General features: G+C 43.6%; 1 protein-coding gene across 1 annotated transcript in view; it reads left to right on the top strand.

The window, feature by feature from the left end:
* The window catches only part of SLC12A5 (solute carrier family 12 member 5), a gene marked incomplete at its 5' end in the record, with an annotated part of 169621 nt that overhangs the window by 25828 nt on the left and 119959 nt on the right, over window positions 1-23834 (top strand). Inside the window, 3 exon segments of the mRNA XM_030213464.1 lie at window positions 1992-2138; window positions 17042-17096; window positions 21806-21936. Of these exon segments, the coding sequence (XP_030069324.1) occupies window positions 1992-2138; window positions 17042-17096; window positions 21806-21936 (333 nt within the window).

Here is a 23834-nt window from a genome sequence, read left to right as displayed (position 1 = left end):
CAAATTCATACAACTTTCTTATTTTAGGAACCTTATTGTCAGTTTACACATGTAAATATCAGCATTTAAACATATATCTTCAACAGTGAAAACCCAATTTTAGAAAGCCGGAACGTACACATGTAAATCTGCACTATGTTCGTATGGCAAGGGGGTCATGGCTTGGACAGGACTGGGGCAGAAACAAAAGCTTCACATGAGAACGCACAATTTTCCCGGGAACATATAGATTTTGTAAAAGTATTTTTTGGCAGCACTTGACAAGAGGGATTAAGGGAGGTCTCCCTCTTAAAACTCCAGTGCTTCCCCCACACCCTTCCTCAATAATGTTGGTGCAAAAGGATTACATTCTCTGTATTTAATTAGGTGCATTTAAGAGGGAAATTATCAACATGGGCAATTGTTAAAACATTTTATTTTATTATTAACCCCTGTTATAACTAGGTTTCATTGCATAAAATAGGACCTGTGCAAGAATAGCACAAGTTAGTGGTAAAATAACACATCTTAATGGTAGCCCATTTGATAACTTCTCTCCTTATTGTGAAGCGTTTAAGTCTCTGGTAACCAGAGCTGATATTGTGATGTCATAATGCCTCATTCCACCAATGCCTAAGATCCAACCTCATCAGTGATGTCACAATGGCTTGATTGCCCTATACTTGACTCACTTTTATTACATATAGTAGTGATTTTAATTTCTAGAGACATTTCTTTTTTCTTTAATTAAGGGCGGAAGTTATCAATGTGGACTACTGTTAAGATGTGTTATTTTATTGTTAACCCCAGTTATTTGTAACTAGGCCTAATTGCAAAAAAAAAAAAGGACCTGTGCTAAAGTAGCATGAGTTAGTGGTAAAATAACAGTAGTCCATGTTGATAACTCCCCCCCCCCCCCTTACCGTAAAGAGTTTCAGTCTGTGGTAACCAGAGCTGATATTGTGATGCCTCATTCCACCAATGTCTAAGAGCCGACCTAATCAGTGATGTCACAATGGCTCGACTGTCCTATACTTGGCTCACTTTCCCCCCTTAGTGTGAAGAGTTGCAGTCTGTGGTAACCAGAGCTGATATTGTGATGTCATAATGCCTCATTCCACCAATGCCTAAGAGCCAACTTCCTCGGTGATGTCACAATGACCTGATTGTCCTATACTGGGCTCATTTTTATCACGTATAGCAGTGATTTCGATTTCTAGAGACATTTCTTTTTTCTTTAATTAAGTTATCAAGGTGGGCTACTGTTAAGACATATTATTTTACTGTTATCCCTTGTTATTAGCAATTAGATCTCATTACATTAAATGAGACCTGTGCTAAAATACTACAAGGCAGTGGCAAAATAACCCATCTTAATGGTAGCCCCAAATTGATAACTTCTCCCCTTAAACATGTAGGTTTCCAAAATGGTAGAATTACACGTTTAAGTGTCGGCACCTACACACCCATGTTCAGAAATACCATGGAAATGCTAATACTTAGACATATAAGTTACTGAGTTGCTTCTGTTGATGTTTTAGACATCAACAAATGTAAACTGGTTTCTTCCTCCACACGTAGCTGGTACATACATGTGTATTCCTGCGTGTAGTTTAGAAAAGGTTCAATACTGGCAAATCCTTTTCTAAAAGACTACTGGAATTATACATGTCCTGACCTGAATGTCTCAGTTCTAAAATCTATGTTCTGTATAAAAAGGAGCAGCATGTGTTATGTTTCTTTTTCTGTTATTTATCCATTATATCTGTTGTTCTTCTGACTCCTTTTCCTCTTTCCTTCTCTTTATTGTCTCTTTCTCTTTTCCACTCTCTCTCTTTCTATATTTACAGCTGGTTACCTGTCTGCAGCCATGATCACAGCCTCTGCCTGTTGTCCAGCAGTTAGTAGAATTTTACCATGCAGGCTAAATACTTTCTTATCTTGGCTTTCAGAACCACTGGGTAAGTTTGCTTTCTGCCCTCAGTAATCAATTTGTCTTCTTTCTTTCATAGGCTCCACGAATGGGAACTTTCATGGGTGTCTATCTTCCCTGCCTACAGAACATCTTTGGGGTGATTCTATTCCTGCGTCTCACGTGGGTCGTGGGCATCTCTGGCGTGATGGAGTCGTTCGTTATGGTCCTGATGTGTTGCTCCTGTGTGAGTGTTGGCTGCTGCTTAACATACCAGTATATGACAGGCAATTTGGAGAACCCCACAGACGAAGTATCATCACACAGAGACAAGCTGCACAAACAGCACAGCAACACAGAAGCAACATGAAGACAACAGGGACATATATATGAGGGAAAACAGCTACTTTTGAGAATATCTGCCCTTTTAATGGCCCCAGTTTAGCACACACACATACAAACAGTACATTTTCAGTCATGCTGCTGACTGCTAAGTTCCATATTTTCATTCATGCAGAGAACAACCCAATTTTCAAACTGAAGATACTCTTAAACGTTGTGTTTGAATTTTTCAGTTATTACACACATAGCTTTATCCATTTTAAAACCATGACATGAAATGAAATATATACCTCCTCATTCTATAAAGATGCTCCGACTAGTGTGCAAATGTGCACACACAATTTATATAATAGTGCCATTGTGTGTCTTAGAGGTCCCTTTATCAAGCTGTGGTAAAAATGGCTCTGCACTAGTGTGGAGCAGTGGCATAGCTACGTGGGGCCACGGGGGCCTGGACCCCTTAGATTTGGCCCTGGACGCCCCTGCTGATGACCCTCTCGACCCCCCCCCTCCCATCGCCAACCCGCTGTCGCCTACCTTTGCTGGCGGGGGACCCCAAGCCCCAGCAGCCGAGGTCCTTTTCTTCCGGTGCAAGGCATCGTTCTGTTTCTCTGAGTCTGATGTCCTGCACAGAAACAGGACGAAGCCTTGTAGATCAGCCAGCGGCGTTGCTGGCTGATCTGCAAGGCTTCGTTCTGTTTCTGTGAGTCTGACTTCCTGCACAGAAACAGGACAAAGCTTTGCAGGTCAGCCAGTGACTGCGTTGCTGGCTGATCTGCAAGGCTTCGTTCTATTTTTGTGAGTCTGACATCCTGCATGTACAACGTTCAGGACGTCAGACTCACAGAAGCAGAACGAAGCCTTGCGCTGAAAGAAGAGGACCTCGACTGGCGTGGGTTGGGGTCCCCCATCAGCAAAGGGGAGGGTTGGAGGCGGGAGGGGGGATCGAGAGGGTCATCGACAGGGGGGGGTCAAACTTGGTGGTGGTGGTGGTGGCGGCGGCGGTGCCGGCAGCGACGGGGGGGGGGGGGGCTAAAATGTGCCCCCTCACCTCGGGCTCTGGACCCCCCTCCCACCGAAGTCTGGCTAGGCCCCTGGTGTAGAGGCTGTTTTTGCCAAGCGTTGCGGCCCTTTTTACCTCAGCGGGTAAAAAAAAGGCTGAACATAGCCACGGCCATGCGGTAAGATTGCTCTTTAAGATTAGGTAGAGTCCTTTTTTACAGGCTGCATGCACCGAAGTCCAAAAGCATTGATGGTAGAAGCTGTAATCTTTAAATTAAACCCACAAGTCCATTAAGCCTGCTTCCCTTGAGTCTTTAGGGTAGGAGGGTGAATAACTTTGTTCGTATAACAATTTATACATCTAAAAGTATCCAGTCCATCCCACACTCGGGCTGATTCCACTGCCCACTGCATGCCTGCTTTTCAATGCTGAGTTCAAAGTACACATGCATGCATGTGTATTCAGATCACACTTCGGCACGTATGCAACTATGTGTGTGTATATGTGCACGTACATATATGCATATGCTCATCTGCAGGCCCCATACATGTGCACTAACCTATGCTTGTGGTCACAGAAAGGTGTGTACTGGCTCTCCTCTTTTTGACATTATGTACTACAAACATGAAAAGCTACTGTATAACTGGGTGCACACAGATATGTGCATTGTACATGCATGGAAAAGTGGCATTGAATTGCGTACATGTACTTATGAACATAATCATTGCCATGCTAGGACAGACCGAAGGTCCATCGAGCCCAGTATCCCTTTTCAAAACAGTGGCCAATCCAGGTCACAAGTACCTGGCAAGATCCCAGAACAGTAAAACAGATTTTATGCTGCTTATCCTAGAGTTAAGCGGTGGATTTTCCCAAGTCCATCTTAATAATGGCTTAAGGATTTTTCTTTTAGGAAATTATCCAAACCTGTTTTAAACCCTGCTAAGCAAACTGCTTTTACTGCATTTTCTGGCAACAAATTCCAGAGTTTAATTTCTTGTTGAGTGAAGAAATATTTTCTCTGATTTATTTTAAATTTACTGCTTAGTAGTCTCTTTGCATGCCCCCTAGTCCTAGTATTTTTGGAAAGAGTAAGCAAGAGATTCACTTCTACCTGTTCCACTCCACTCAGTATTTTCTAGACTTCTATCATTATCGCCCCTCATTATCGCCCCTCAGATGTCTCTTCTCCAAGCTGAAGAGCCCTAGCTACTTTAGCCTTTCCTCATAGGGAAGTCATCATCCCTGTTCTAGAAGATAGTGTGCAAGGTCAAGGGGGCGAGCATGTGGGCAGAGTATGGGAGGGGCGAGGCCATGACTCCATCTTATGTGCGCTACTTACAGAATACTATAAGTTAAGGGCTAAATTCAGTAAATAGCACCCCCAAAAAAATGATCGCTAAGCGCTATTCTATAAATGGTGCTCTGAGTTGGGATGGGGTCTGTGCCCAGTGATTAAGGGGATGGAACTCCTCTCATATGAGGAAAAGCTTAAGAGGTTAGGACTCTTCAGCTTGTAAAAGAGACAGCTGAGGGGAGATGTGACTGAGGTCTACAACATACCTAGTGGTGTAAAATGAGTAGAAGTGAATCGATTTTTTACTTTTTCAAAAAGTACAAAGACTAGGGGACACTCAAGGAAGCTACATGGTATTGCTTTTAAAATGAACAGGAGGAAATATTTTTCTTTCAATGAATAGTTAAGCTCTGGAACTCATTGCCAGAGGATGTTGTATCAGTGTATCTGGGTTTAAAAAAGGTTTGGACAAGTTCCTGGAGGAAAAATCCATAGTCTGCTATTGAGATAGACATGGGGAAAGCCACTGCTTGCAGGATACTGGGCTAGATGGACCATTGGCCTGATCCAGAATGGCTGTTCTTATTTTCTTAAGCGTTACCTGTCTCTGGTTCCCGTTCCCCATCCAGTCTTCCACCCTGCTGTTTATGTTACATTGTGGGCAATTTGGTATCTGCTCTGTCCCTCTTTCGCCCCCATGCCAGGTTATCACTTGCTACCTGTCTCCAGCTGCTGCCAAACCTGTTTCCATCTTAGCACAGCACTGCGGCAAGACTCAGTACGCCATCAGCTCCTGACTCTGCAAGCATTGGCCCGGAGTGGGGAGCAGTTTTCATGTGCTCTCTCTTTTGTTAAATAGAGATAATGTTTTTTTAATGAGGTGTATTTTCCTTTAAGACAATCTGTATTAATCAGACTTTTAATTTCCAGCAGGAGATGTTTAATGAGGTCGATTCTGATTGGTATATCTCTTGTTGCCATGGATTCTCCTCCTGCTTTTCTGACTTTAGTGCCCGAAGGAGCATTCTCCAAACCATTTGCTGCTAATGATATTTTGTTTTAGTTTATTTGTAAACATTTTGCATTAATGTGGGAGACTAGGTGTTGATGGTTGTAAAATCAGGGACATCCCTTACTTCTTCCCTCAGTTTCTTGCATTTCACATCCTTGGATAAACGGGGCTGGTGCTTTCATTAGGTGAACTAGGCACTCGACTAGAGCACCAAGATTCTTGGGGTGGCAAATGGAGTAGCCGGCAGGTTATTTAAATCTCCTACCTCCCGGGTTCCAAGTTTACAAGTTTAATTAATATTTGCTACCCCGCCACATTGGAAAAACCATCTAAGCGGCTTACATTTCATAATACAGGAAAGTATTAATTTAGAAAGAAAGACAAAAAAAGTTAACGGAACTACAATTGGTTGACAGGAAAGGTAGAGCAATGAAGAGTCAGGCTACGTGCTACAAACCACCTCAGGCACAGAACCCCATGGCTAAGGAGAAAATGGGAGAAAAAGACCCAGTATATCAAAAAGATCTAGCTCCAGTTATCCAAAAGCATTGCAAATAGATGGATTTTTAGTCCCTTTTTTAAAAAATCTATCTAGGGACTTGTATAGTCTGAGATCTTGTGGAAGTGCATTCCAGAGGCTAAGGCCTGAAACATTAAAAATGGGATCATGAGTGGAAATATATCTGATTTGGGGAGAAGTTGGAACAACTAACCGGTTCTGTTGCGCAGATCTGAGATCCCTTGCAGGGCTATATGGAATCAAATTTCAGGCCCAAAAAAGTGGAAAGTTGGATTCTTGACGCTCGAATATAGTTAACACAATTTCGTAGGTGATTCTATGGGTGATAAAGAGCCAGTGTGCAGCTTTAAGGAGAGGGATCACGTGATCGTACTTTCTGGATCCTGCTATAAGCTTGATGGCAGTGTTCTATATGAGTTATAGACATCGTATGTTCCTGAGGTCTTATCCAAATGCTTATCTTTACAACATGGCCACCGTGGCCAGCAGGAAGAAGGGCACAATAGCATTGTTTCTTCTTTTGTGAAGGCTCGATCTTGTGGTATGAGTTGTGAGGTTCCATAACCTTGAGGATCATACTGCAAGGCTAATGGCTACAAGGTCTGAGCAGCAGGGAAAACTGCTGGGTTATGGTCTCTGGGAAAGTTGGTTCAAACTAGTAGGTTGCAGGAGGGAAGGCGGATCATTAAAGGTTTGTTTAGAACAGTGGTCTTCATTCATTTTTAAGCTGGGACCACTTTGGATTCTGATGAGCTAAAGGATAACCACCAAATTCCAGTGTGTGCCTGACATCCATCCCCACCAGCCCACCTTCAAACTTCATTGGGGAGGGGGGGGGGGGGTATCCTCAAGGTTGTGAGCATTTCCAAATGCATTTTCTTTTGTCTATTGAAAAATGCCATGTCCTTCAAGCATGCGGCTCTTCAACCCCAATCCATTCCCTCTTTCTGTCCTGAGCCTAGGTAGAGAGGCAGAGTATCAGGAAAAAAAAACCCCAGAAAAACAATGGAGGCTGCCCCAGAAGTCCTTGGATGCCACCATTGGCCCTCGGTCCTTGCAGTGAAGAACGCTTGTCTAGAGTGTCAACTATCCTTGCACTGGGCATGTGGATAAAGTGCCCTCCACTTTCCTATCCTCACCTTCAGTGGAGAGAGTCGATACAGAGCTCAGGATGAGAAGATTGGGTGAATGAAATTTCCTGACCTCCCTTTAGGTCTGAGAAGTCCTTGGTTGCTATGAACATCCTTTCAAGATATGGTGACTGCTTACCTCTCTGGCTTAGCAGACAAATTGAGTAGTTGGGGGATCTGTGGTAAAATGAGACAGTCTTATATTCTAGTGTCTAGGAATAACAGTGGAATAAAATAGTCATATGCATGAATGACTGCTCAGCTGGCACAAGAAGGTGAAAAAAGTAGGCATTTTAATAGTTCATAAAATATCTATCAATAGGGAATAGTGGAGAGGTGCAATAATTAAGCAATCTGGAGAATATGACAGATTTATTTTATCAGTAGCAGCTCAAGGTGAGTTATATTGGTTACATAAGGTTTTTCCCTGTCCCTGGGGGACTTACAATCTAAGTTTGTACCTGAGGCAATGGAGGATTAAGTAACTTACCCCAGATCACAAGGAGGAGCGAAGGGATTTGAAACAGGCTTCCCTGGTTATTTATTTATTTATTGCATTTGTATCCCACCTTTTCCCACCTATTTGTAGGCTCAAATGATTTGTAAGATTTCTACCCTATCTTCCCAGTTCTGACCAAGTGGCCCCTGGTGGGTTACAAAAAGAAATTCCTTTAAGGAGTATTGCTGAAAGAACAGGCTTCTTTTCATGAAAATTGTCGCTTTCAAGGAATGGTGAGAGATAAAACGATCCAGAGGATGTTAAGCTTTGGCCGAGAGAGCAGCTGATGAATATCAAGGGACAGAGAAGTTATACAGAGATACAGATCACCTCACAATTCACTTCTGGAAATCATCCATCCATAAAAAAATGGTGCAGCTTTATTCAGAGCTTTACTTTAACCACAGGATTCCTTTTATTTCATTCTCTGTCTATGAGCAGGGCATTGGGATGTTATCCTGCTTATAATCGAAAGAGAAAAACGCCTATATTGTGACCCAAATCGGGAGATAGACGTTTATCTCCCAAAAACGAATAAAGCGGTATAATCAAAAGCCGAATTTGGACGTTTTCAACTGCACTCCGTCGCGGATGCGGACAACGTTGATGGGGGCGTGTCAAAGGTGTGGTGAAGGTGGAACTGGGGCGTGGTTATTGGGCGATCAGAGATGGGCGCCTTTTGCCGATAATGGAAAAAAAATATGCGTTTTTAGCGAGAATTTAGGGCACTTTTCCTGGACCCTGTTTTTCCACGAATAAGGCCCCAAAAAGTGCCCTAAATGACCAGATGACCACTGGAGGGAATCGGGGATGACCTCCCCTGACTCCCCCAGTGGTCACGAACCCCCTCCCACCACAAAATATGCCGTTTCACAACTTTTTATTTTCACCCTCAAATGTCATACCCACCTCCCTGGCAGCAGTATGCAGGTCACTGGAGCAGTGGACTTCAGGCAGGTGGACCCAGGCTCATCCCCCCCCCCCCCACCTGTTACACTTGTGCTGGTAAATGGGAGCCCTCCAAACCGCCCCCCAAACCCACTGTACCCACGTGTAGGTGCCCCCCTTCACCCCTTAGGGCTATAGTAATGGTGTAGACTTGTGGGCAGTGGGTTTGAGGGGGATTTTGGGGGCTCAACACCCAAGGGAAGGGTGCTATGCACCTGGGAGCTGTTTTACCTTTTTTTTTTTTTTTTGTAAAAGTGCCCCCTAGGGTGCCCGGTTGGTGTCCTGGCATGTGAGGGGGACCAGTGCACTACGAATCCTGGCCCCTCCCACAAACAAATGCCTTGGATTTATTCGTTTTTGAGCTGGGCGTTTTCGGTTTCCATTATCGCTGAAAAACAAAAACGCCCAGCTCAAAAAAAGATAAACGTCCATGTTTTTTCGAAAATACGATTCGGTCCGCCCCTTCACGGACCCGTTCTCGGAGATAAACGCCCATGGAGATAGGCATTTCTGATCGATTATGCCCCTCCATGTCTTTTTTATCTTTCCAAGAGCTTTAGAGAAACTTTAATGTGTTTCGGAATGGTGAAGAAACAGATTAATCATGTATTTTTACTTTAGGTTTATGTATTTTTTCATTGTCCATCTATCAGAAAAGTAATATCAAAGAGGTTGCAATAAAGCAACAACATACATCATATTACTACTACTTAACACTACTACTTATCATTTCTAAAGCGCTACTAGGGTTACGCAGCGCTGTACAATTTAACATAGAGGGACGGTCCCTGCTCAAAGAGCTTACAATCTAAGAGACAAGTGAACGGTCAGTCCGATAGGGGCGGTCAAATTGGGGCAGTCTGGTTTTACTGAACGGTAAGAGTTAGGTGCCGAACGCAGCATTGAAGAGGTGGGTTTTAAGCAAAGACTTGAAGATGGGCAGGGAGGGGGCTTGGCGTAAGGGCTCAGGAAGGTTGTTCCAAGCATAGGGTGAGGCGAGGCAGATATTAAACATAAAATAATCATGTCATAAAAACACACACAAAATCCTAAAATAGTGCATAAACTACAAGTAGTCTAAACATTTTAGAACATATGAAAGCCAATCACTAAAAATTCATATATCATACACCTGGATAAATGCCCAAAACAAGTTATTTTTTTCCTACATAGCTAAAAGCACTAGCTCTATTCATGTGAATCATAACCAATAGGGGCGTCCACAGGAAAAAAAAAAATGTTCTGTGCATTTTTGGATCTTTTTTGATATTTTTGGCCAATTTTTATTTATTTTTAGTTCATTTCTGAAATTAGTGCATGTAAAATCTGTTACATATAACTCAACTTTATGAGCATTAATTTGAAGGTTTTATATTTCATAACGTTGACTTATTGCACATTCATTTTCTGTGCATAACATTTTCCAAAATTAAACTGCAAATGAATGTACAGCTCTAATTTCCAGTGCTTGCAAACTCAGCAGATCCACCTGAGATGAGCATAATGAGCTAGATGGCACAGTGCATTTACTAGCCATCTAGACTGGTAATCCCCTGAATACACATCAGTATGTTAGAGTTTAAACCTAAATCTTGCATTCACTTGAGACCAGTACAGACTACAGAAGACAAAGACAAGAGTGATGCTTAAAAATTATTAGCTGTCATGTTGTGGAGTATCTGCAAGCTTTAGATCTTGTTTTGGGAGGGACCCAAAGTACAGAGTAACAGTAATTAATTCAATTAGTCACCAGCGAATAAATAATCTTCACCATCAACTTAATTTGATATACTGCAAAGTCAAAAAATATATCGAAGCAGTTTACAAGAAGTCTAAATAAAGAAAAGAGTTTGTGAAAAGATAAAACAGGGGACTACGAGAAGATAAAAATACAATCCTTAAAGCTGCCAATAGAACAATGTATTAAAGAAAAGGGGTGGGGCACGAGGGAGGTTGTGAAACACAAGACGCGTGTAAAAAAGCTGCCATGAGTGGAGGAGTGGCCTAGTGGTTAGGGTGGTGGACACGGGTCCTGAGGAACTGAGGAACAGAGTTCGATTCCCACTTCAGGCACAGGCAGCTCCTTGTGACTCTGGGCAAGTCACTTAACCCTCCATTGCCCCATGTAAGCCGCATTGAGCCTGCCATGAGTGGGAAAGCGCGGGTACAAATGTAACAAAAATAAAAACACCAATGGGGGCCACAACTCCAAGGAATTCTTGCAAAATAAGTATTGCCAGACTTGAATGATCAAGATAAGGTTTCAGTTGATGAAACCATGACTGTACTACTGATGAAATTAGACTATATATTGTAAGTTTTGTCTCCAAAATAACTCCCAAACTAATAATCTTATCTTTTGGGGTAACTGAAACATCCTCCTTGTCTGCCCAGATGGACAAAGCATTTTTCCTCTTCAAAAATCAGATTGTAGCAAATTTGCCTAGAGTCAGTTTTAAATGATCTTGATGAAGCCATCCTGTTACTATATTAAGACGTGCACTTAATTTTGTACTTGCGAAAACATGACCCATACTCTTGTAAGTGACTAACTGGATACCATATCCAAAAACATAAAATTCAATGTCAAACTCTGCAATCGCTGTTGCTAAGAGGGCAAGATAAATGTTAAATAAAACCAGCGATAAATAGATTCCAGAGGAACCCCGCTCTATAAAAACAAGAATTATGAGATAGAGCCTAATCCATAAACAACCTGCAATCTATTCTTCAAGAAATCCCACTTCAAAGGAATACTTTTCATTTCCATTTCATCCAGACAGTTGGATAGGATGCTATGATGGATGGTAATAAATACTGCAGATTGACCTAATTTTAATGGAAGAGCATCAAAGGTCTAGCCAGCTTTTACGTAGATAGTGTCCAACATGGTAGTGTGATCTGGAAAAATAACAGATTGGGCTGGGTGAAATGCTCATGTCTAAGATAAAAAAATTAAGCAACTAACCCTAAATCACCTTTTATCACATCTTAGGAGCCCTTTTGCTAAGCCACGGTAGGGCTACCGCATGGGTAGAACGCGCCAAATCAACCCAACCACCACCTGGCAGTAGTTCCAAAGTTGGCACATGCAGTTTCCCGTGGTAGAAAATAATATTCTATTTTCTACCATGAGGGGCATTTCTGGTGGTAATAGCAGCATGGCCAAGGGGAAGACAATCCACCAGTGGCGTATCAAGGGGGGGGGGGCGGGGGGCAGTCCGCCCCGAGTGTCAGCTCAAGGGGGGTGCTCCCTGTCAGCTCCCCCCCCGGGTGCAGCACGATGACACCCCCCCTCAGCGCATCAACACCCCAGACACAGTGCCTACCCTCAGCTCCGTCCAACCAGCTCCCGCACCCTACCTTTAAAGAAATCTCGGAAGCCGAGGCGAGGCGCAGCGCCTCGCGCCTGCATGTATAAGAAGTGTGGATCGTCTCATCGGGCCTTCCCTCACTCTGTCTGTCCCGCCCTCCGCTGACACAACTTCCTATTTCCGCAAGGGCGGGACAGACAGAGTGAGGAAAGGCCCGATGAGACGATCCACACTTCTTTTACATGCAGGCGCGAGGCGCTGCGCCTCGCCTCGCCACGGCTTCTGAGATTTCTTTAAAGGTAGGGTGCGGGAGCTGGTTGGACGGAGTTGAGGAGGGTAGGCACTGGGTTGGGGGGGTCATCGTGCTGCACCCAGGGGGGTGCAACGGCAAACCGCCCCAGGTGGCAGCCCCCCTTGCTACACCACTGCAATCCACCAAGGTGGATGAACACAAACTCCCACATAAACAAGGCTATCAAATAGGAAGTGGGAAATGGACCAATGACTCCAGGGAGACGGGACTATGGTGATAAAGGAAACAGCTTTGGTCCATTTCCCACTTCCTATTTAATAGCAACATGGCCACATTGCCACGCTACCTAGTAAGTAGCACGTGAGCCCTTACCACCAAGTCAATAGGTGGCATTAAGGCCTCAGGCAGTAAATAGCCATGTGCTACTTTCAATATTAGCATACAGTCATTTACTGCCCATTTTAAAAAAGGCCTTTTTACCCATCGCAGTAAAAAATGGCCCAGCGTGTGCCAATTTCACATTCCCACACTAGCGCAGGCCATTTTATTTCACAGCTTAATAAAAGGGCCCCTTAGGTAAGAAAATTAGGTTGGATACTGCTCAATAACTAACTAGTAAAGGACCCCTTCTATACTTTTTTTTTTTAATAATCAACTAAATAGCTGCAATTTTCAGTTCATGAGGAGCCGTTGTCCCCCAGATTCTGTAAATTGCTACCAAATTTAGGTGCCCTAATTTTTTTTCTTACATTTGTACCTTGCGCTTTCCCACTCATAGCAGATTCAATGCGGCTTACATATTATATACAGGTACTTATTTGTACCTTGGGCAATGAAGGGTTAAGTGACTTGCCCAGAGTCACAAGGAGCTGCCTGTGCCTGCAGTGGGAATCGAACCCAGTTCCCCGGGACCAAAGTCCACCACTCTAACCACTAGGCCACTCCTCCTGCGTGTAAACTAGTTAACAAGCTGTTAACAATCAATTATTGATGTTAATTGTTAACTAATTAGGATTTGTGCACACATCTGCCTGCACACTACTATTCTATAACACAGTACATCTAAATGTTCTCATGTGCAACTAAAAAGGGGGTATGGCCATAGGAGGAACGTGGGCGGGTAAGAGCATGCTCAATTTCACTAAAAGGAGCATGCAGGGTCACGTGAGGGGAAGACAGAGCAGGGCAGGCAACGCGGAGGTGCCGGAGACCGACGCTGGGCAAGGCTTCAGCTGGCGGGGATTGGGGACCCTGCCAGCCAAGGTATTTGCTGCAGCAGTGGCTGGGGAGCGGCAGGACGGTGAAGCAGTGGGGGTGGGGGGGAGGGTGGCAGACTAAAATGTGCCCCCCACCTCAGGTGCTGGCCCCCTCCCTCCATGAGGTCTGGCTACGCCTCTGGTGCAGTGTTATAGAAAGGGTCATTTGTGCACCCAAGTACCACCAGTTGAGCTTGAGGATTTACATCAGATTTCAGCAGGCGTTAAGTCCTCATGTCCAAATTTATTATAAATCGCACTTGGCACGGAATTCCCTTTATAGAATGTGATTTTAGTGCAGATCTTTACAGTGACTAACTTCGGGCACCATTTACTATATCCGGCCCTTTATCCTTAAGAGAGAGAGATGAATTATGCAGGCCACTAACAGAGTAACCTCCTTAGCCAACTGTTTCACAAATCTTGGCAGTATAAGGTCTAATATACTAGATGATCCACTTAGACCAACCAAACTTTTATCTACTTCAAAGAATTCTTTCCGAGGTGGTTTCTTCTCAACCAGATGACAAATTGACCTCCTACTGGTACCCTCTACTTTTCCACAATCTCCTATCTGCTTTTGAGGTAGGTCCTTTTTTGAAAAGCAACATAGTCGCTATTAATTTCCGATAAAAAAGTGAATACAACCTTTACTTGTGAAAGATCCCTGAATAAGTCCAACCCCTTGCTCTTTATTCCCTGCAAGCTGGTAAACCAGCTGAGATAATCGAAGAATTACTCGCTTCCTCAATCTGCATTGAAATGTTTTTTCTTCACCTCATTAACCTTCTCATGATACAGTTGATTATGAATGTGAAATTGTTCTCTATCACCCTAACTCCTACTTTTCAATCATTTATGCTAGTGATGTCTGGTCTGTCTCTTCATCAACAAGAGACCAGGATGATACCAATCTTTATTGAACCACAGCGCCTCTGTAGCTGTGCCACAGATAGATAGAGGCACTCGTATGTTATGGAATGGTAGAAATGTACATTAGTCCTCTATTCTGACAGAGCTAATAATTCCTAAACACATCTTATTTGAAGAAGCAATCCTCAGAAGTCAGGCTAGAGAAACTGCTGAAATTTGGTCTCATTGGCTATTAATCTTGCAGACAGCTCATTAACTGTTTCTGGTATGAACGGAGGGAGCCCTGCAGAGAGAGGCAGGCTGATTGTCATGCTAGGCATTTACCAGGAGAAAAAACGGAAAGCTTGCAGGCAGGTTTTCCCGCTGTTATATTTGGTCTGCCAGTAGTAGGGCTGTGAGTGGGGAAGGCAGGAGCAATGTAAAAGAGGATGATGAGGCAAATAGCATCAACTAATTGCCCTGCATGGAAATCAAGGTGGGTCTGACTTCAATCCTCAAACACCGAGGGGGCCAATGCAGAAAGGCTCATGGTAGAGCGACACCATGGGCATCTGAGCTTCTACCATGAGCATAATACAGTGGCACGCAAGAAGCTAATTGCATGCAAATTTTATGCATGGAAAACCTGCGGCAAATGTGAGAGGAGGATGCTGGATGCGTGCACACAAGGTTTTGCAGTAAGCGCAGTTTCTTGTGCGCATGTCCAAACACAACCCAAAAGTGTCAACGTATATTAGCACTTGTTCTTTTCTGCCTAAGTATGAGCCTCGCAAATACTGCTTACACATCAAATTTTTACGAGGTTCATATTTAGATGCAGAAGAACAAGCATGAATATGTGCTTTCACTTTGGCTTTTGTTCCGACACACTTACATGTTTATTACTTTCCAACTGCCTTTAAACCTTGCAGACGCTTCCACCCGCCAGCAAAACTGGCAGTTAAAGTTGAAAGATTAACAAGAAATCTTCTCCACGACACCTTCTACACCACCCCAGACCCTAGTGAAAAAATTCTCATGTTGTGCCTGCATCAGAAGTGGGTGGCATGCTCTCTGCATTGCACAGAATACCTAAATTAGCACGTTGGCATACAGTTAAATAAAACCTGTAGCTGTGTCTTCCACGTAGGTTAGCACCCGCTCAAAAAGTCCTCTCTGCATTGCTCGGAATGTACAACTCGCATTCAGTCTGTGGTAACCTCGCAGCTAAGCCTGCAATTGCTTTCTACATTGGCCCCTGATGCAGGCACCAAGCAAATATGCGTTCCAGAGAATGCCCACATGCCCAACCCACATGGCATATAATTCACTACCTTTCCCATTTATAGGGTGTAGGGAGTAACACCCTTCTACATGTTTCCATTGCTTATATCAGTCTCATGTCTTGGTGACGGCAATCTTTTTATTTAAATATTTATGTACTGCTGTTAATAAAAATTTTTATTCTTGCAGTGGCAGATAAAATCTGTAAATATCTTATTAATTATTAACCTCTCTGTTTTTAATTGGATTTTACTTATTGTTGATTTTCTTATTTATATTTGACTGTGCTATAATTTTGATGTAATGCACCTTGAAGGATCATTTTTGTCGGAAGGGCAGTCAAACAAATTATTATTATTGGTTCAGGGTTGGGCATGACACGAAGGTGATATGGTAAATTGCAGAGAGGAAGGAAAGATGCTCCGGCTTCTGAGCTGATCCCTGCCAATTAAGAGTGTTGCTTATGATAACTCAAGAGGACATTTCTCCTACCAGAGAAGGCATGTGATTTCCTGGACTATAATAATAACCCAATAACCATCTCTTCCTGTGGTACATTTCTAGCATCGACGCTCTCTCTAGCTCTTTGCTATCAACAGACCTCTTGGGACATGTTAATAAATCATTCTTCTCCCAGGGCATGCTTAAATACCTCCATCTTCCCTGGTATACTGACATTTAGGGCTGTCACAAGGGGTGAACAAACAGGGCAACTACCCAGAGCACCAAGCATGGGGGGACAACATGTTGCCCTTTTGAGTTAATCTGTAAAGTCTGCAAATATGACAAGCTGAAAGGGAAGGGGGCACTGAAAGCGACCTTTGTCCTGAGTGCCATTTTGTGCAACGTCTGCCCTTTTGGCAGTACTGTATGTTTTCAAAACATCTCCCATGGTGCATTGCTAGTAAACAAGCTTTTACCATAGTGCATTTCTATTTACCAGCTGCAATTTGTATAATCAAACCCCCAAAACCTGACATCTTGGACATCAGTGCAGTGATCTGTGGAATGAAGCAGCCTCTCAAGGTTGAGCCTGGCATCCTTTGGATTGAAGTTGATGCAACTTTTCAGGTAGAACCCAGAGATTTTGTTCCAAAGGTTGGCATTTACAAAGACTGCAGCAGAGAGGGGCAGTTAGCAGAGTGATGCTGATCTTGGAATTGTATAGACTCGTGGGTGCAGTCTGCAGATCCATGGACAGGTCTATAGCCAGTGCAACCCTGTATTCTGCAAACTGATGGAGAACCATAGTGTATACTGATGCACAGCCTGACTTTCCAGGCAGCAATTGAGTGATCTGTAAACAGACACAGTAATGGAATTAGATGTTTGCACATGTAGACAGATGAACCTTCCAAATTGGCAGCTAGGCACTTTAGTCAGTTCTGTCTTTGAACTCTTTTTGTGGAGAGAGTGTAACTCTCATTTTCCCCTCTTTAGACCATGCTGACGGCCATCTCAATGAGTGCTGTTGCAACCAATGGAGTGGTACCAGGTGGGAGATCATTGAATGCTTAATGATTCTTGTGCACTGTCATTTTGGTCAGTCATCACCTTATTTGTCCTGAACTGTCATTACCTCGCTGTTGCTCTGTGCTTTGTGCACTATTTTTGATGCCCTGTCATCCTGTGCCTCTTTGTCTTGTGCATTTCTTCATTGCCTCTTGTTGTCTTGTTCACTATCCTTAATTCACTACCACTCACTGTCTCACGCATTGGTTCACTGTCACTCTGTTGTTCACCTGTTGTTAATAGCACTCTATTTTTACTCTTTACCCCTGGTATTTCTTAGCCTAAGGTCTTTATATTTCCTTTATTTGCATGAACAAAGGACATGGCTTCATGGTCAAAGGGTCAATGAACATCTAAGAATATGCTGAACACCATCAAATCTGCACCTACAGATTCACATTGGCTTAGGGTTGGGCATGACATGAAGGTGATGTGGTAAATCCCAGGGAGGAAGGAAAGATGTTCCTGCTACTATGGTGGTCCTTGTCAGCCAAAAGGATAATTCGTAAAGGAGATTTCCCATCAATCCTCCTAGCCAGAGATTGCACATGATTTCCTGGATGAGCTGAGGCAGTAGTCTCAGTTTCCAAACAGGGCTTAGCTTAAATCACAGTTTTTGGGGGGTTTAAAATATAGTTTAGTTTAAGCACAGAATTCAGAAGTAACGAGTAAAAGAGTGTCTTCTCCATAGAGATTGCAAACATGGATACACTCTCCCACAGGGCATTATCTTTAGCTCAGAGTTGGTTCTGGTGCCAGTCTGGAGATAGTAGGATTAAACAAACAATTAACTAGTTCAGTTGAATTCAAGCATTCCCTTGCAAGAACAAGCCAATACATTTACAGGGTAGGTGGTTGACTCTAGACGAGTCGGGGTGCTAGATTGCCTTTATGGTGAAGTAGCAAGGGGCAAAGCAGCCCTCCAAGATGCTGAGTAATTCTATGAGAGCTGTTCATGGAGCTGAGCAGCCCTTCGTATACTTGGTAGGCTTTGTGGTGGAAAGAAGCCATCAAGTTGCTTGGAATATGGGAGCATTTCCAGAGATCTACTCAAGATTCAGGGCCTCAACTGATTTCCCTGTAGGAGTAGCTTTTAACCCTTGCCCAGAGTTCAGTACTAGATCTCTTTCCTTGCATGGCCTGCATTTCTTCACATGTCTCAGTATTTGCAGTGGTATGTAATGTGATTTATAGTATTTTCTGTCTTTCAGGAGGAAAGGTGGAGTGTGAAAGGATAGTGATGATGGGTAGTGGTGAGCTTATCTGGTTGGCTGAGTAGTGTCTGAATGATGTATGAGCATGGGAAGAAAGCAAAAGAGATGATGAAGGTCAAGAGGCAGGGAAGAAGGAAACAAAGTGGGAGAAAGCGTAGCATCTAATAACCAGCTCAGTTATTATATGCTGTCAGGCGTTAAGGGAGGAGAGGAGAACTGGAAGAAGATGAAGGCATATAGCAGTCAATCCTTGAACTATGATGACAGAAATTCACAAGACCCCAACTTATGACAAGAATCAAAACAAAATGGAAAATGGACAAAATTAATGTACAAAGAGAGATACAATGTGATGATTTCACCGCTCTCTAATATGTTTAAGGAGTGGCAAGGTGCGGATATGTTGACCGTGAAACTTACATACATGGCGGTGAGTGATTGAGAGCTCTGAGGGAAGAGGTCACACAAATGCACACACAAACAAATGAAGTTGCCTTCTCGCCCTATGCAAGATTCTTCTCAGAAAGCACTATTTATAAGAGGGTATGCAATAAGCCTCAAATAGGGCCTAGGGTAGAGGGGAACAGTGAAGGGTAATGATCACAATAGATGAATTGTAATAGAGAACTAGCTCATACAGTCTATCATAAAAGTAATGACAAGGGTAGAGAAAGAACTACAATGACAGTGAAAGAGAAGTAATGAATGGAGTGGGGAGGGGAGGGGTGATGGCAGACAGACATGGGTGCTGGAGAAAAAGACAGAAAGGTTAGGGATATATGGGGAGATTGAGAAGTATGTGTAGGCAGTGCGAAATGCTTCTCCTCTGCTAACCTAACTCTTTTGTGTTATGAAAGTAAAATTTTACTCAAATGAGTTTCCAGTTTGTTTTGACTGTCATTGAGCTAATCTCATTATTTCCATCTGCGATTGTGTGAAGGCGTAATTAGTGAGATGTTAATTAGTGTTGCAATTAAGGAGTTAATTAACACCGGATGTTGTCTACAGAAGAGGGGGGGGGGGGGAGAAGGCAACCTAACCCTCCAAATTTGCTCCTTCAACCATTTTTAAAGGCGGTGGACCACTGCCAGTTCCCAAGGTTTCACACACACCAGCTGCTCTGCCTAGAGATGTTACATGTATGCAGGTATCATGCTGCAGCACTGTGTATGTGTCTGGTGGTGTGTTGGTTTTGTTTGCATGTAGAAGATGGTTTATTTGTCTATTTGACTTCTTCATTGCCCCAGGTACAAAATAAGTACCTGAATATATGTAAACCGCTTTGAATGTAGTTGCAAAATACCACAGAAAGGCGGTATATCAAGTCCCATTTCACTTTCCCCCTTTCCCTTATGACATCACAATATCAGAAGTGAGCCAAGTATCGGGCAATCAAGCCATTGTGACATCACTGATGAGGTTGGCTCTTATTGGTGGAATGAGTGGAGGAGTAGCCTAGTGGTTAGTGCAGTGGACTTTGATCCTGGGGAACTGAGTTCGATTCCCACTGCAGCTCCTTGTGACTCTGGGCAAGTCACTTAACCCTCCATTGCCCCTGGTACAAAATAAGTACCTGAATATATGTAAACTGCTTTGAATGTAGTTGCAAAATACCACAGAAAGGCGGTATATCAAGTCCCATTTCCCTTCCCTTTCCCTTCTAAGATTTCTGACTGCCCCACCCAGGTTACAGTTTTTCAAAGTGCCTCAGGAAAAGAGAACTCAATATAGGTGTGGGTGGTTCAGGGGAAAGAGAAAGAGACACCAGTAAGGGGGAATAAGAAGACAATGAGAGAGAGAGAGAGAGAGAATGAATAAGAAATGTGGTGGGAACAGAACTTGCTATTGAAAATATAGATGAGGTGAGAGTAAGAAAGATGAAAGAATGTGTAAAAAAAATGTTCTGCCTATGGATGTCAACCACTCAAATGGCATCTTGAAATCCCGAGCTGGAAATATCTGTAATTAAGCTAGTATATAAGCTACTTGACTTCCGGGATTCCCATATGGAAGGGGTATACCCTATGCAGGTCTGCTGGTTTTCTCCTGGGACCCAGGACAAAAGAAAGCCTGCATCAGGTCCTCCATAGGAACAACTGCTGGATTCCTTTTCAGTGAAACTGAGGGCCAGATGCACTAAACCTAACGAGCCAATAACGAGCCATTAACGAGCAAGTTGTAAACCCTGGCATGCACTAAAAGCCATTTTACGACGCCGGTAGCAGCTAACGAAAACGGAATGCAGGTGAGCAAATTGTGTAGAAACCCTATTGTAATGAGATGCACTAACTTTTTCCGATTGCCTTAACGCTGGAAACTCTAATGAGAGGTCTGTACCTCTCGTTGGGGCTGCGCAGGATTGACAACTGATGAAAAAACGCTATAAAAAGTCATTCCGCCCCCCCCCCCACCGCAATAATAAAAACAAAAGTGCAGTTGAGGCCGGCCATCGAAAAAAGCCATCCGTTTTCACCGTCATTCCGCCCCCTGCCGCAATAATAAAAACAAAAGTGCAGTTGAGGCTGGCCATCGAACAAAGCCGTCCATTTTCGCCGTCATTCACCTCCGCAATAATAAAAAACGTCAGCTGAGAGACCTGGAAGTCTCTGAGCCAATCATGCGCTGTGATTGGCTCAGAGACTTCCAGGTGTCTCAGCTGAGTGGAAGCACGGCCAAAAAAGACGTTTTTTTATTATTGCGGAGGTGAATGACGGAAAAAATGGACGGCTTTTTTCGATGGCAGGCATCAACTGCACTTCACGTATTTGGCATGCGCAGGGCAGCCAGCATAATGCTTTGCTGCTCTGTTTTACGATGGAATAGAGAATTTAAGTGAGCTACAATGAGTAGCTCATTTGCATTCCCTTTCCTTGATGCATAGCCGTTCCCTACTGATTCGCTATGGAATTCGGTAGGGAACGGCTCTAACGATGACTTTAGTGCATCTGGCTCTGACTGTGTACCCCAGACAATGGTTTGGTCCACACGAATTAATGGATACATAAGATTCTTTGTCTGCTTTCATATTTACTGTTCTCACAAAGTATCTTCGGTAGGAGCAGTCAAAGGTTTGCAACTTCTCTTGTAGGCTTGGGGACTAATCTTATGCTATACTTTGGTTATACCACGTTGTTATGAGAATACTCCCTATTGATACTATGGACAGTTTCATTTGAGGATTCCTCTACTGCTGTGCTCTCTGTACTCACTCCTCAGAGAAGAGGTTTTCCAAGGAACCTAGCAAATCTTTTGTATTTTAAAAAGGCAGCAGATGAATGAATGAGCTGATCTTCTCCGTGTTCTCTTCCCAACCCCTTTACCTTTTCTTTTATGTCTTTATCTATTCCCTCTTTTCTTCTTAATTAGTTGGAGTTCCTTTTGTTTTCTATTATTTAATGATTTTATTTGTTGACTGCTTTGATTTTATGAAGGGCGGTACAATAAGCTAAACTAAAATGTTTCTTTCTTTATCTGGCAGCTGGTGGCTCATATTATATGATCTCTCGCTCCCTGGGGCCTGAGTTTGGAGGAGCTGTGGGACTGTGCTTTTATCTGGGTACCACCTTTGCGGGTGCCATGTACATTCTAGGTACCATCGAAATTCTTTTGGTGAGTGCAAATGCTTTTGTGAAACGGCACAATTCACCTTTGCCTCTGCCTCTCACCTGCCTCAGCTATCCCGCTCACCTCTGCCACCAGCCCCACGTTTGCTTCAATCCACTCTTTTCCCATTTCCCATTCATCCGCTTTTTCCTCCTCATTTTCCGCTCTCCAGATCTCACGTCTACCCTCCTCATTATTTCTGGCATTAATCTGGCGCATTACCCTTTGAAAGTTGTAAGGGTAATGTACCAGGTTAACTTTCACCTTCACCCTTCTCATGACCCATGCCACCAACTTTCACCTTTACCTATCTCATTGCCCGTGGCCCCAGGCTTCACCATTAACTTCCTGATTTTCCACGCCCCGTCTCTGATTTTCATCCTTCGTAGTTTAACCTTCACCTCTATCCTTTGTATTAGCCATTTGGCAGGAGGTCCCTGAGGCTTCACTCCTTTCTTCATGAGGTCTGTGACAATGATCTCTCTGAATTTGATCCTTTTGTCCCTCACCCAAGGAGGTCACACAGGTTGTGCAGGCTCCATGCTATTCTTCCTTCCAGTCTCACCTTAGGAGAGCATTGCTTCCATGTGATTCTTCTTTCTTAACAATTACATTTGTTTATCTGCCTTCACCAAGGAGTGGATAATATCTGCAAACAGTAAAGCTCTCCATAGGCAGGGGGAAAGTAGTGGTAACTGGCTGTTCGCTTCTGTTTTAGCAGTATTAATTATGCAAAGTCCAGATGGCTGACAGCTCAGTCCTTATAATCAAACCTAAAAAAAAAAACCAGCAGAATGAAGGGCTTTGGGAGCAGCCAGGCTTGAAAGAATGAAAAGAGGAGGCTGTCATTTTTCATGCCAAAGAAAGAAGGTCAGCGAGAGTGGAAGAGGACAGCTTAGGCAAAACATTAAAAAAGTATGTCAAGGATGGAAGACGAGAAGGGAACAGAAGCCTGCAAAGATTAGGGGATTTGGGGGGGGGGAGAAGAAGATTAAAGAAATATGAAGACAGACCTGTAGAAAAAAAAGTGGGACAACTAAGAGCATGTGGCAAGGAACCAATTAAAACGATACTGAGGAAGGCTGAAAATTGTCATAGCAATTTTCCAGAGTTCCAAGCAACATAAGACTGGAGAGGTTGGGTCGGGTTAGATCGGTGTGGGAGTGGGAGAGTGCTATTAGATACCAGAGAATGCATTTTTTAATATCAGGGGGCAGGTGGGTCCAGTCAGGTGAAGAGAGGAAGGAAGATTGGGGCCAATGCAGACCACAGGGCTTCTCTATGCTGCCTCAGACCTGGCAGTAGTTCCTTGCATTGTGTCCAATCAGTAGGACCAGGGGCGTAGCCAGACAACAGATTTTGGGTGGGCCCAGGCAAGAATTGGGTTGGCACCAAATGTTCTCTCCCCTCCCCCAATAAAAAATCTCAGCTGGTGGGAAAACGCTTCTTTCTGCCTTGACAGCAGGAATGCACTGAAAACTGAGCATGCGCAGGTGTCGTGGAGAGTAGCGCTTTTGTTACCATCAGGGGGAAATCTTCAGCTGGCGGAGCTTGGGATTCCCACCAGTTACCACTAACCATGTGCTACTGTTGGGTGGGCCTGAGCCATAAATGGGTGGGCCCTGGCCCACCCAAGCCCACCTGTGGCTACGCCACTGAGTAGGACACATCAGCACATAGCTCAGCATTGCTGCAGAGTAAGTAATAGGCTCTTTATCATGCATTTGTATATGTTATGTGCTGATCTGTACTGTGGGATGTAACTTCAGTGCAGAAACCCTGTTTACCTATAGTGGTCATTAACTATGCACTGCAGTCCGCTGTAGCTTTTTACATCAGCCTCCAAGTGCACACATAGGACCTTTTATCACCTGGGAGACAATGATACATGTGGCTGTCAATGC

Source organism: Microcaecilia unicolor, chromosome 8 (genome assembly GCF_901765095.1).
Source record: "Microcaecilia unicolor chromosome 8, aMicUni1.1, whole genome shotgun sequence".
Classification (NCBI taxonomy): Eukaryota; Metazoa; Chordata; class Amphibia; order Gymnophiona; family Siphonopidae; genus Microcaecilia; species Microcaecilia unicolor.
This window is presented reverse-complemented; position numbering and strand designations above follow the sequence as displayed.